The sequence below is a fragment of the Phocoena sinus genome, chromosome 6 (assembly GCF_008692025.1).
Source record: "Phocoena sinus isolate mPhoSin1 chromosome 6, mPhoSin1.pri, whole genome shotgun sequence".
NCBI classification, from domain to species: Eukaryota; Metazoa; Chordata; class Mammalia; order Artiodactyla; family Phocoenidae; genus Phocoena; species Phocoena sinus.
Genome location: NC_045768.1, coordinates 86,985,184 through 86,999,737, shown reverse-complemented (window position 1 = coordinate 86,999,737; position 14,554 = coordinate 86,985,184). Strand labels below are relative to the sequence as shown.

The window sequence follows — 14,554 nt, the reverse complement described above, 5'->3', positions numbered from 1 at the left end:
GGGTGTCTGTGAACTTAGTATGATTTTAGGCAGCCTCTCTTCTAATGGGTGGAGTTGTGTTCCTGTCTTGCTAGTTGTTTGGCATAGGGTGTCCAGCACTGTAGCTTGCTTGTTGTTGAGTGGAGCTGGGTCTTACCGTTGAGATGGAGATCTCTGGGAGAGCTTTCATCGTTTGATATAACATGGGGCCAGGAAGTCTCTGGTGTGTCAGTGGCCTGAACTTGGCTCTCCCACTTCAGAGGCTCAGGCCTGACAGACGGCCAGAGCACCAATTCCCTGTCAGCCACTCAGCTCAGAAGAAAAGGGAGAAAAAGAAAGAAAGAAAGAAAGGAAGCAATAAAAGTTATTAAAATAAAAAATTTAAATATTATTAAACATAAAAAAATAAGAAAGTAATAAAAAAAAAGAACAACCAAACCAAAAAACAAATCCACCAATGATAACAAGCACTAAAAACTATACAAAAACAGAAAAAAACACAAAAAATCAGACAGACAGAACCCTCGGACAAAAGGTAAAAGTTTCTTTGAGGACTTTCAGCTTTCAGGGTAAGGCTTGGCCAGTAAATTGTGGATAATTTCAGCCCTTCTCATGGTAGAAACCACCCATCATCCCCTAGACCTATGGCAGGCAGCTCTACCTGCATTCCTAGATAGGCTTGCAGGAAAAAGGGTGAGCAGCGCTTGATAAATTTTGGTGTAATATCAAAGGAGAATATGTGTAATTGTGTGAAGAAGCTATTAAAATACTCCTGCGTTTTAAAACTACATATCTATGTGGGGCTAGACTCTCCATATAGTTCAACCAAAAAAAACATATTGCAACAAATTAAATGCAGAAGTAAATACAAGAATCCAGCTGTCTTCTTTCAAGCCATATAGGAAAGAAATTTGCAAACGTATAAAAGAGTGCCCGGCTTCCCTGGTGGCGCAGTGGTTAACATTCTGCCTGCCAATCCAGGGTACACGGGTCCAAGCCCTCGTCTGGGAAGATCACACATGCCATGGAGCAGCTAGGCCCGTGCTCCACAACTACTGAGCCTGCGCTCTAGAGCCCATGAGCCAAACTACAGAGCCCGCCTGCCTCAGCTACTGAAGCCCCTGCCCCTGGAGCCCGTGCTCCGCAACCAGAGAAGCTACCACAGTGAGAAGCCCACGCACTGCAACAAGAAGCCTGCGCACTGCAACAAAGAGTGGCCCCCACTCACTGCAACTGGAGAAGGCCTGCCCGCAGCAACAAAGACCCAGTGCAGCCAAAAATAAGTAAATAAGAAGAGCACACTGTATACTTAAAAAAAAACAAAAGAAACCTGACAGACAGAACCCTAGGACAAATGGTAAAAGCAAAGCTATACAGACAAAATGACAAAAAGAAGCATACAGATACACACTCACAAAAAGAAAAAAAGGAAAATATATATGTATATTAAAAAAAAAAAAAGAGAGCAACCAAATCAATAAACAAATCTACCAATGATAATATAAGCTCTAAATACTAAACTAAAATAAACATAACACCAGAAACAAAATTAGATGCAGAAAGCCAACCCCAAGTCCAGTTGCTCCCAAAGTCAACCACCTTAATTTTGGGATCGTTCATTGTCTATTCAGGTATTCCACAGTTGCAGGGTACATCGAGTTGATTGTGGAGATTTAATCTGCTGCTCCTGAGGCTGCTGGGAGAGATTTCCCTTTCTCTTCTTTGTTCGCACAGCTCCCGGGGTTCAGCTTTGAATTGGGCCCCGCCTCTGCACGTAGGTCGCCTGAGAGCGTCTGTTCCCGCCCAGGCAGGACGGGCTTAAAGTAGCGGCTGATTAGGGGGGTCTGGCTCACTCAGGCCAGGGGGAGGGAGGGGTACGGCATGCGGGGCGAGCCTGCGGCGGCAGAGGCCAGCATGACATTGCACCAGCCTGAGGCGCGCCGTGTGTTCTTCTGGGGAAGTTGTCCCTGGATCACGGGACCCTGGCAGTGGCGGGCTGCACAGGGTCCCGGGAGGGGAGGTGTGGATAGTGACCTGTGCTCGCACACAGGCTCCTTGGTGGATGCAGCATCAGCCTTTGTGTCTCATGCCCGTCTCTGGGGTCCGCGCTGATAGTCGTGGCTCACACCCATCTCTGGACCTCGTTTAGGCAGTGCTCTGAATCCCCTCTCCTCACGCACCCTGAAACAATGGTCTCCTGACTCTTAGGCACGTCCAGACCTTTTCCCGGACTCCCTCCCGCCCAGCTGTGGCGCACTAGCCCCCTTCAGGCTGTGTTCACGAAGCCGGAGCCTTAGCTCCCAGCCCCCACCCGTCCTGGCGGATGAGCAGACAAGCCTCTCAGGCTGGTGAGTGCTGGTCGGCACCGATCCTCTGTGCAGGAATCTCTCCGCTTTGCCTTCTGCACCCCTGTTGCTGCGCTCTCCTCCGTGGCCCCAAAGCTTCCCCCCCCACCCACTCCCCATCTCTGCCAGTGAAGGGACTTCCTAGTGTGTGGAAACTTTTCCTCCTTCACAGCTCCCTCCCCGAGGTGCAGGTCCCATCCCTATTCTTTTGCCTCTGTTTTCCTTTTTGCCCTACCCAGGTACATGGGGAATTTTTTGCCTTTTGGGAAGTCTGAGGTTTTCTGTCAGCGTTCAGTAGGTGCTCAGTAGTTGTTCCACATATAGATGTATTATTGATGTATTTGTGGGGAGGAAGGTGATCTCCACATCTTACTCCTCCACAATCTTGAAGGTCCCTCCTCGGGAGAAGTAAGTTTGACCAGGTAGGCTGAGGCCCTGTAGGGGAGGCTATGCTTAGGAATCCAGTGAAGGATTGGAGTAGTAGGGGTTACAGGAACATTTCCCATGTCTTTGCCCACACACCATGGCTGCTTTTCCACCGCCCTTCTCTAATCCCTCTAGTCATTTTTCTCCGTCTAGCGCAGCCATCATTACACACCCTCTCTTTCCTATACCTCCTTCTCCTCTCTCTTTCTCTCCTTCCCTAGCTGTCAGAATCAGCTCAGAAGTCATCATCTCTGGGAGCACTCTGAAACCCTACAGTTAGAATTAATCATTACTTCCTCTGTTTCCACAGTGATTGTCTTACCCCTTCATTATAGCACTTAGTGCGTTCTGTCTTGTATTACGGATATTTCCATCTCTCTCCCTTCATCAGATTGTAGGGGGCTTCTTATCACAATAGCCCCGGTAGAGTGGCTTGAATGCAGATCATACTTAATATATGTTTGTTGATGAATGAATGAATGAATAAGGGATCCTTGTTTACCAAAGTTTTTATTTATATTATGTGTAAAGAGATAGATGTAGTAGAGACCAAAGCGGTGGAAATTCTAAAGGACTTTAATGATCAGATGAAGAAATTGGAGAAGTATAAAATATGTGCTCTGTCTCAGTTCAAGAGTATTGACCACAATTTGGCTCTCCTAACCCTTTGCCTAAGTATAAACCACAGCCCTTCTTCCACACCCATACCCTGCGCCAAACCACAGCCTCATAGCTCCAGCTTTACTAACCCGCCTGTGAATGTGCTGCCTGTTACAAGATGGAGCGGATACAATGAGACTAGGACAAGAAAGAACACCTGAAAACAAGGGAAATGGACTTTCCCCTGATTTATTTAAAACTTTTCTTCTCAAAAGTTCACTTTCATGGTATAAGCAGCTTTTTTTTTTTTTTTGGTTTTTTTTGTTTGTTTTTTTAAACAAGATGTTGGGGGTAGGAGCTTAATTATTTATTTTTGCTGTGTTGGGTCTTCGTTTCTGTGCGACGGCTTTGTCTAGTTGTGGCAAGCGGGGGCCACTCTTAATCGCGGTGCGCGGGCCTCTCCCTATCACCTGCTCTCTTGTTGCAGAGCACAGGCTCCAGATGCGCAGGCTCAGTAGTTGTGGCTCACGGGCCTAGTTGCTCCGCGGCATGTGGGATCCTCCCAGACCAGGGCTCAAACCTGTGTCGCCTGCATTAGCAGGCAGATTCTCAACCACTGCACCACCAGGGAAGCCCCCTGGTGTAAGCAGTTTTAAGTGGCCTTTCAAACATTAGCAGAGTTCAGACTCATACATGAATCAAAATTGGGCTTAAAATGTTTTATGCACAGCTGTGTTGGTTCCTGCACTTTCCACGCTTGAAGGATTTTAGATCACTAGTCAGCGTGTTGCATTTGCACATTTTCTTTATGCCTTTCAAATCGGAGCCTATTCATATACATGCACATCTTTTTGTAGATAATGATTTATGTATTTAGAAGCTCACTTCCTCATCAGTAAAATGAGGGGGTTGGAGTAGAAGATTTCCAAGATTTCTTTGTCAGCATTTTAAAATGAGTCAATTATCGTGTGACTGTAGGAATTAATTTTTGTCCAAGGGCCAGTGCCTACAGAATCTTTAATGGTTTTTTCTTCAGAATGTTTGCCACTAGATGGCAGTAAGAAATATTATTCTTAGCGATGAGAAGTACTTATCAATTTTTAAGTTTACTTTAAAAGAGAGATTTGTAGGTCTAAAGTTTAAGGTGTCTGTTTTGAAGTTATGCAACCATAGCCAGGCCTCAATATGTTGTTTCTAGGACTTATGCTTATTTCATCCAGGGATAAAACTCTTGTGTCCCTTCATAGCAATTTGTATTAGGGAATTATGAGAAAAAACACTTAAGTTAAAGCACATAATTGCATTTTACAAAACATTTTTTTATGATAAAAAGTAAGATATGGTAATTGTAGAAACTTTGGAAATACAGGTGGTATAAAGAAGAAATTTTAAATCACTCCCAGAAATAATATATGTTAACTGTCATGTTTCTTCCTAGTATTTTTTTGCATATAAAATTAATATCACATTGAATATACAGTTTTTACACCTTGATTTTCAAACTAATGTTACATTGTCTTTTCCTATGTCATTAAATATCTTTTTTACAATGTGATTCATGCTGTTGGATAAACCAAGATGGATTCAACCAATCCAATGTTGTTGGGTGCTTTGGTTGCTTCTAGTTTTTCACTGTTATAAGTCATACTGTCATGAACCTAAATCTTTCCTTAGGATATATTTTTGGAAATCAAATTACTGGATAAAAGGATATGAATTTTAATGCTTTGGTTACATATCATCAAGTGACTTCCCAGGAAGGCTTTACAAATTTGTGCTCCCAGGACTTCCCTGGTGGCGCAGTGGTTAAGAATCCGCCTACCAATGAAGGAGACACGGGTTCGAGCCCTGATCTGGGAAGATCCCACATGCCGTGGAGCAACTAAGCCTGTGTGCCACAACTACTGAAGCCTGTGCACCTAGAGCCCGTGCACTGCAACAAGAGAAGCCACCTCAATGAGAAGCCAGCCCACCACAACAGAAGAGTAGCCCCCACTCGCCGCAACTAGAGAAAACCCATGCGCAGCAACGAAGACCCAACACAGCCAAAAATAAATAAGTAAATAAATAAATAAATAATAAATTTATTTATTTAAAAAAAAATTGTGTATCCAACAGCAATGGAGTGCCCCTTACCACATCTTTGCCAACGCTGAGTATTAAGGTACAGGGTTGTTTTTCTTTTTTTCTTTTTATTATTTTTTTTTTTTTGTGGTACGCGGGCCTCTCATTGTTGTGGCCTCTCCCATTGCGGAGCATGGGCTCCAGACGTGCAGGTACAGCGGCCATGGCTCACGGGCCCAGCCACTCTGCGGCATGTGGGATCTTCCCATATCGGGGCACGAACCCGTGTCCCCTGCATCGGCAGGCGGACTCTCAACCACTGCACCACCAGGGAAGCCCCTGGATTATTTTTATATTGATAAAATCATTTCTGTATATACAATTTTGCATCTTCCTTTCTTCATTTAACATTATAACCATTTAAAATGCTGTCATAAATTCTTTATAAGCATTTTAATGGCTTACAGTGAGCCATGGTATTGAGGGTATTATAAATTAATCATTCCCTGCTGTTAGACGTTTTTTACTATGAGAAATAACACTGTAGTGAACATCTTTGAGCATAATCCCCATCATGATATTTGGATTTATTTCCTTAAATGTATGTTAAAAGCTCTGAATGCTTTTAAAACCTTTAATATACATTCTCAAGTTGTTTTCTATAAAGTAGGCCTCTACCAACCTATAAGGTGTCTTCACGTTACAAACATCTAGGCAGACATAGCCCTGGCAGTCCAAGCATGGGGGTGGGTATGGTTTGTGTTATACTTGCTTACACTCTATAGGTGCCTTTGTGCAGTTCACAATAGCAGTGATGTGTGGATCCCATTTGTATTTTTCCAATACCTCACACAGAGTACCTGTTTCAGAGAACCCAGATTAGCTTTAGGTATTCATGTCTTTAAAAGTCTTTAATTCATTTAATGGAAAACGTTATGTTGATATTTAAATTTGCCTTTTTGATTATGAGGCTGAACATTTATCCATGTGTTTCTTAGGCATTTGTGTTTTGTCTTAGAAATTATCTGTTCATACTCCTTTTTTATGCTCTTAGTATTTGTCATATGGTATTTTGCACACTGATTTGATTACATATGTCTGTATTATTTGTTGTTAATATTCTTCATAGTTTTGTGCTTATATTATTCGCTGGAAAACACAAGAGTTTTTTTGTTTTTTCATTTAAAATGATCAGTGATTTGCTTCCTTGATTTTCAGTTTACAGAGTTCTTCCCCATTCAGACATGTGAAAAGTACTTGTATTTTCTTCTTGTTTATTATTTTATTTCAGTTTTACATTGATCTCTTTAATTTACAGTAAATTCAAGTATATTTTAATAAATAACGTAAGGCGAGAATCTAATTTTTTTCAAATAGTTTTCCTAGCACCATTTATTGCATAATCTTTCCTTTGTGATTTGTGGTGCATTCCTTTTTATGTATTAAATTATCATCTCTACTCTGATAAAAATATTTTACTGAGTTTGAAAACAGTAAAGACCACATTTTTAATATGGTGAAAGCACTGTTCATTAGTTATACATTTTTTTCACTGTTAGTATTTGTTTAAATTTACTTAATGTAATAATTTTATCACTAACTTATTTCTTCTTTATACCTGAATCAAAGTGACCTGAGTTATTTGGACAAATTAAGTTATTCGTTTCATAGAGACCACCCCATTTGCAAATGACCCAGATTCTAGGCATTATATATAATGGGGACTTACATTCATTTTTAAGACCTTTTTCTCTTTCTGTTTATGTTTTTTAGGGGTTGTTATCTCATATACTTTCCACATTCAGATTTAATATAAAAGAAGTTGATCTTTTTACTCAAGTTCTTGGGTATGCACCCACAGATTACTATCCTGGTTTACTTAAAAATGTGAGTATTTTTAATTTATTAGTATTGAAATTTTCATTGCTTAATGTACCATCTGAAAAAAAGGTGAATGGAAATATTTCAGTCCTCCAGGAGAGATGTTTAACTTTTCTATGTTTATCTCTTCTTACCTTGGGTGGACTTATGACCATGTAAGGAAAAAATGTGAGATGGGAGATTATGAGAAAGAAGAAGGAAACCAGGAGAGGTTATTCTAAATCAACCAACCTCTCTGTCCCTTAACACATACATCTCATTTATTCTGTCAAAGATTTTTGGGAGAAAAGATTTCCTTAACCAATATAAACACAGCCTTTTACTGTTGGATGAATTTCGTATTTAAAAATAACCTGATAGGAATTTTATGTTAAAGCAAAATATTCAATAATAACAATCTTGTAAATAGTATTATATATTTACATCTTAGTATTAAAGCTGTGATTTCGTCTACCTTAAATTTTAACCAAATTCAAGAAATTTTAACTTATGGTCTTAACATAGCTCTTCTAAAAAATGTTATGAGATTTTTAATGTTTATTAACTATTCCTGTCTTTTGGAAGCTTTATACATGAATAACATTTAAAAAAAATAAAGAACTAAGTTAAGAAAGGAAAAAAGTAAGCTAACTCTAACATGGTTTTATTTTTAACAGGCTTGGTTTTAATTTGGGGGAAATTAATGACTTGTCTATTATTCATTTGCTTACATCAGAATATGGAGTAACAGACATTAAACATAAAATCCAGGTTATTAGTAAATGTGACTCAGCACTGCTTTGTCAAAGTAAGACAAGGAAAGGATTGGTGGGGAAAGAGAGTAGGGAATCTCAACGGAAGTATCACTCACATCAAGAAAAATAGAACTGATGTAATCCTGTTTGCAGCGTGAGTTAACCTGAAACTGATTTTGTTTTACAGATGGTTTTATCATTAGTGTCTGAACTCAGAGAGAATCATCTTAATGGATTTAACACTCAAAGGCGGTAGGTGTTAAACTAAACATCCCTATTCTTAAGTTTCAAAATGTATCAGTTTGGTTATAAGAGAAAAATTTTATAATTCTTAGGAAATGCATGTTCATAGTTATGGTTGTATTCTATGTGGAGAGATTATTTTCAGGGGATACATGGCAAAATGGTAAGTTATACAAATTTTCTTTTTTTTTTTTTTTTTTTTTTTTTTTTTGCGTTACGCGGGCCTCTCACTGTTGTGGCCTCTCCCGTTGCGGAGGACAGGCTCCGGACGCGCAGGCTCAGCGGCCATGGCTCACGGGCCCAGCCGCTCCGCGGCATGTGGGATCCTCCCAGACCGGGGCACGAACCCGTGTCCCCTGCATCGGCAGGCGGACTCTCAACCACTGCGCCACCAGGGAAGCCCCAAATTTTCTTTTTTTAATTACTATTCTCTCAACTCTCAGGTCAGTAAGTAGATCATGCAATGACTCTTGGGCACCCATTGAGTAAAAAGCCCCACATATGCAGTATGGAACACAAAAGGAAGAAGTGTGCAGCTCAGTGTGAGTGTGTATCGTTCAGACACACACAAACACGATCAGAATATTTACAAGGCAATAGATATTTGATGTACACAAATAACCTATTTTAAGAAACATAATATTCCAAAATCTAGACTAAACAAATCAAACAGATTCAGACAGATTTAAAGGCAATTAATCATATTACAAAATGTTTCTTCACTATATGAAGGAATTCAAAGTTGTTTTTATTGGTGAACATTTCATTTTTAACAACTCATTAAGAGAATCTGGGGGCCAAAGAAATTTGTGACATTTTTTTGGTAAAGCTATTGGAAATTAAAGCTCTATCAGAAATGGTCTTTGCCCTCAGCCTTTAGGAATCCTTTGCATTTAACCCCTTAAAATAAACTATAAAACTCTTAGATGAAAACACGGGAGAAAAATCTTCATGACATTAGATTTGGCAGGGATATTTGGAATATGACACCAAAAGCACAAGAAACAAAGCAAAAGTAGATAAATTGGATTTCATTAATATTAAGCCAACACTTAGTAAGTGAGTGAAAACATTTGGGAATGATATATCTGATAAGGGACTAATATCCAGACTATAAAAAGAACTCCTAAACCTCAACAACAAGAAAAAACTCAGTTCAAAAATGGGTAAGAGGGCTTCCCTGGTGGCGCAGTGGTTGAGAGTCTGCCTGCCGATGCAGGGGACACGGGTTTGTGCCCCAGTCCGGGAAGATCCCACATGCCGCGGAGCGGCTGGGCCCGTGAGCCGTGGCCGCTGAGCCTGTGTGTCCAGAGCCTGTGCTCCGCAGTGGGAGAGGCCACAACAGTGAGAGGCCCACGTACTGCAAAAAAAAAAAAAAATGGGTAAGAGACTTGATTGACACTCCTCCAAAGGTGTACAGCTATCCAATAAGCACATTAAAAAATGCTTAAAATTACTAATTATGGAAGTGCAAATTAAAATCACAGTGGTATACCACAACATACCTAGTAGGATGGCTATAATTTAAAAAACGAACAAACAAAATGGAAAATGACAAATGTTGGCAAGGATGTGGAGTAAGTAGAACCCTTATACATAGCTGATGAGAGTGTAAAGTGGTGCAGCCCTTGTGGAAAACAGTTTGGCAGTTCCTCAAAAAGTTAAGCATAGAATTTCCATAAGTCCTAGCAATTCCACTCTTTGGTATATATTCCAAAAAATTGAAAGCAGAGATTTGAACAGATACCGGTAAACCAATGTTCATAGCAGCATTGTTCACAATAGCCAAAAGGTGGAGACAACCAAGTGCCCATCAACAGGTGAACAGATAAACAAAACGTGGTATATAAATATAAAAGAATACTATTCAGCCATAAAAAGGAAAAAATCTTTTACATATTAAGAACGTGGGTGGACCTTAGAAACATCATGCTTTGTGAAATAAGCCAGCCACAGAAGGACAAATATTATACGATTCCACTTGTATAAGGTACCTAGAATAATCAAAGGTATAGAGGTAGGAAACAGAATAGAGGTTATCAGGGGTTTGAGGAAATGGAATTATTGTTTCATAGGTACATAGTTAATGTTGGGGATGATTAAAACTCTGGGTATAGACTGTGGTGACAGAAGGTGAATGTATTTAATACCATGGAATGGTTACCACTTGTAAATGGTTAAAATGATGACTATTATGTGTGTTTTACCAGAATAAAAAAAATTAAACAAGAAAAAAACCAAATGTGATACCACTATACACTCCCTCAAATGACTAAAATTTAAAGCACTCACATTAGCATGTGTTGGAAAGGATATGGAACTACTGGATTTCTCAGACACTGTTTTTAAGAATGTGAAGTGGGGTGACTACTTTGGTAAACAGTGTGGCGGTTTATTATAAAGTTAAACATACACTTACCACTGAGCCCACCAATTCCACTCTTGAGTATTGTCATGACAAATGAAAATGTAAGTATTAACAAATATTTTATATATTCATAGCTGCTTTATTTGTAATAGTTCAAAACCGGAAGCAATCCAAAGGACCATCTGCAAATGAATTCATAAACAAATAAAAAATTATCTTTTACCACTGTTTAAAAAATGAAAAGACAGGTCATAGACTGTGAGAAAGTATTTTCAAATCATACATCTGATAAAGGGCTCATACCCAGAATATACAAAGATCCCAGTAATAAGACAAATGATCCTGTTATGAAATACACGAAAGATTGGAATACATATCACCAAAAAAATATATATAAATGGTTAATAAGCACACAAATGCTTGTATATGAATGTTCAAAGTGGCATTATTCATAGTAGACAAAAAATGGAAGCAACCCAAATATCCATCAACTCATGAATGGATAAACAAAATATAGTATGTCTATACAATAGAATACTATTCCTCAGTAATAAAGGAACAGTCTCCTGATTCATGCTATAATATGTATGAACTTCAAAAACATAATGCTTAGGGCTTCCCTGGTGGCACAGTGGTTGAGAGTCTGCCTGCCGATGCAGGGGACACGGGTTCGTGCCCCGGTCCGGGAAGATCCCACATGCCGCGGAGCGGCTGGGCCCGTGAGCCGTGGCCGCTGAGCCTGCGCGTCCGCAGCCTGTGCTCTGCAACGGGAGAGGCCGCAACAGTGAGAGACCCGCGTACCGCAGAAAAAAAAAACATAATGCTTAGTGAAAGAAGCCAGTCATAAAAGACCACATATTGTATGATTCCATGCTTATAGAATGTCCAGAATAGACAAATCATACTATAGAGACAGAAAGTAGATTAGTTGTTACCTGGGACTAGAGGTAGATACAGGGATTTCCTGCAGATGAGTACAAAAGATCTTGAGGTGATGGAAATGTCCTGAAAGTGGATGATGATGATGATGATGGTGATGATGGTGATGGTTGTCCAAGTCAGTAATTTGTTAAAAATCTTTGAATTGTACATTTCAAATAGGTGCATTTTGTGGTATATAAAATATACCTTAAAAAGTAATAAGAAGAGCCTGTAGGGTGCATGGAAAGCACTTACCATCATTTACATGTCAGGTAAAGACTTCGATTTAGCCTTGAGGTGAATGTTGAATAATGGATCTTTTAAATAATAGAATTAAAAATTACTGAAGGGGACTTCAAAAATCAATAAGATGCAGTGTGTACATACACCCCACACCAAACTCCCAATATAGGTAAAGTTGATTTCTTAAAATTCAGCTAAAAATAAATAAAAACAAAAAGCTGTTAACAAATAGAAAAGGGCAGCCAGACGTAGAAGATATTTACAACTTGTAAAACAGACAAAGGACTAGTATGCAAACTATAGAAATGCCTCCTGGAAATCACTCATAAAGAGGCAAAGACTCCAGTATGGAAATGGACAAGCTATATAAGCAGGTCATTACCAAAAGAGGAAAACTGAATAAATAATAAACATTTAAAAAATTCTTTAGGAGTGATGTCAGCAAGGTAGAATAGGAAGCCCTAGTCCTGTTCCTCCACAGAGACACTAACTTAAAACTAGTGTATGACCCAAAGAACTTTATGGGGCTTCAGAAATCAATTACAAAGTCACAATACCCCGGCAAACTCAGTCAAGCATAGCCATATCAAAACGGGTAAGAAAGCCATTTCATGTCAACCACAGTAGCCCCTCCCTTAAGCTGGCCTGGCTTGGGAGGGTTGGGAGGAAAAGTCCAGCTGGAAGTATCTCCCTTGGGAGGGAAAGACTGGAAAGTGTCCAGTGTTCTAACTTTTGGGGGGCTACCTGAGGGACTGCTATCTGTCCTTCCTGACTCTGACCACTGACAGGGAATCGGCATACTTTCAATTTCTGGAGACCATGGAGAGTTAAAGAGAGCTCAGCTGGTCTTTGTAGCAACAGAAAACTGGCAGTGCCACAGACAGGTTGGCTCAGGTCAGCATGATTAGGACAAAGTACCCAACTCACAACTTCTCTTTCGGGGTGGGGGTGGAGAGAAGAGTGGAATGTGCATACCATGTTACAACTTTTAAAGGGGCTACCCTAGAGATTAGTTTCCGTCTCCCCTGACTTGAGGCCTTAACAGAACCAGCATACTTTGGATGCCTGGGGGGCTGGAGAGAACAAAAGCTTAGTGGCTTGTTGCAGCATCAGAGAACCTGTGGTACCACAGATAAACACTAGAGGGAGGAAGAGATTATAAACTCCTGAAAAAGAAACTGGCAAAGCTCTAACTGGGAAATTATGTGCCTAGGCCCAGAGAAGATGCATCCCCAGAATATACCAAAAATTATAGGATGCAGGAAAAGCATTATTAAGAGGGAAATATCTAGTGGTAAATGCCTTCATTAAAAAAGAAGAGGGGACTTCCCTGGTGGTCCAGTGGTTAAGAATCAGTCTTGCAATGTAGGGAATGCCAGTTCGAACCCTGGTCAGGGAACTGAGATCCCACATGCTGCAGGACAACTAAGCCCATGCCTCAGCTAATGAGCCTGGGTACTCTAGAGCCCCCGCACCGCAACTAAGACCTGATACAGCAAATAAATAAATATTTTAAAAATAATAATAATAAAATAAAAATAAAAAAGAAGAGATATCTCAGATCAACAACATAATTTTATATCTCAAGGAGCTAGAACAGGCTAAACCCAAAGATACAGCAGGAATGAAAAAAATAAAGATTACAACAGAAATAAACTAAGTAGCGACTAGAAAAAAACAGTAGAAAAAACTCAAAGACACTAAGGTTGGTTTTTTAAAAGATCAACAAAATTGACAAACCCTTAGCTAGACTAACAAAAACAGAATATTCAAGCAATAAATACCAGAAATGAAAGAGGAGACATTACAACTGATGCCATAAAAATAGTAAGAATCATAAGAGAGACTATGAACTTTCATACACCAATGAATTGAATAACCTAGAAGAAATGGGCAAATTTTTATAAACGTACAACCTATTAATACTGAATTATAAATTTAAAAATCTGAACAGATCTATAACTAGTAAGGAGATAGAATCAGTAATCAAAAACCTCTCAACAAAGACAAGTCTAGGACCAGATAACTTCACTGGAGAATTCTACTAAACATTTAAAGAAGAATTAATACCAGTCCTTCCCAAAGCTCTTTCAAAAAGTTAGAGAAGGGAATACTTCAATATTCATTTTATGGAGCCAGCCCTGATATCAAAATCATACAAATATACCACAAGAAAAGAAAACCAAGACCAATATCCCTGATGAATATTGATGCAAAAATCCTCAACAAAATACTAGCAAAAGAAATTCAACAACACATTAAAAAGCTGATGTAGGGCTTCCTTGGTGGCGCAGTGGTTGAGAGTCCGCCTGCCGATGCAGGGGACACGGGTTCGTGCCCCGGTCCGGGAAGATCCCACATGCCGTGGAGCGGCTGGGCCCGTGAGCCATGGACGCTGAGCCTGCGCGTTCGGAGCCTGTGCTCCGCAGTGGGAGAGGCCACAACAGTGAGAGGCCCACGTACCACAAAAAAAAAAAAAAAAAGATAAAAAAGCTGATGCAGCATGACCAAGTGGGATTTATTCCTAGCATGCAAGGATGGTTCAACATACAAAAATTAATCAATGTAATACACCATATTAATGGAATGATATATAAAACCAAACAATAATTTCCACTGATATGGAAAAATTATTTGATAAAATTCAGTACCCTTTTGTGATAAGAACATTCAGTAGACTAGGAACAAGGGAACTACCTCAACCATAATAAAGACCATATGTTAAGGGCCCACAGGTAACATCAGACTCA

The 14,554-nt window shown here is 39.8% G+C and overlaps 1 protein-coding gene across 3 annotated transcripts in view; it reads left to right on the top strand.

Annotated features, from left to right (window-relative positions):
- FANCC (FA complementation group C) overlaps positions 1 to 14,554 on the top strand; it is a 275,783-nt gene that overhangs the window by 190,652 nt on the left and 70,577 nt on the right. For all 3 annotated transcript variants that reach the window (XM_032636446.1, XM_032636444.1, XM_032636445.1), the window contains 2 exons: positions 7,188 to 7,301; positions 8,217 to 8,281. In XM_032636446.1, coding sequence (XP_032492337.1) covers positions 7,188 to 7,301; positions 8,217 to 8,281 — 179 coding nt within the window. The remainder of the gene's footprint in view (positions 1 to 7,187; positions 7,302 to 8,216; positions 8,282 to 14,554) is intronic.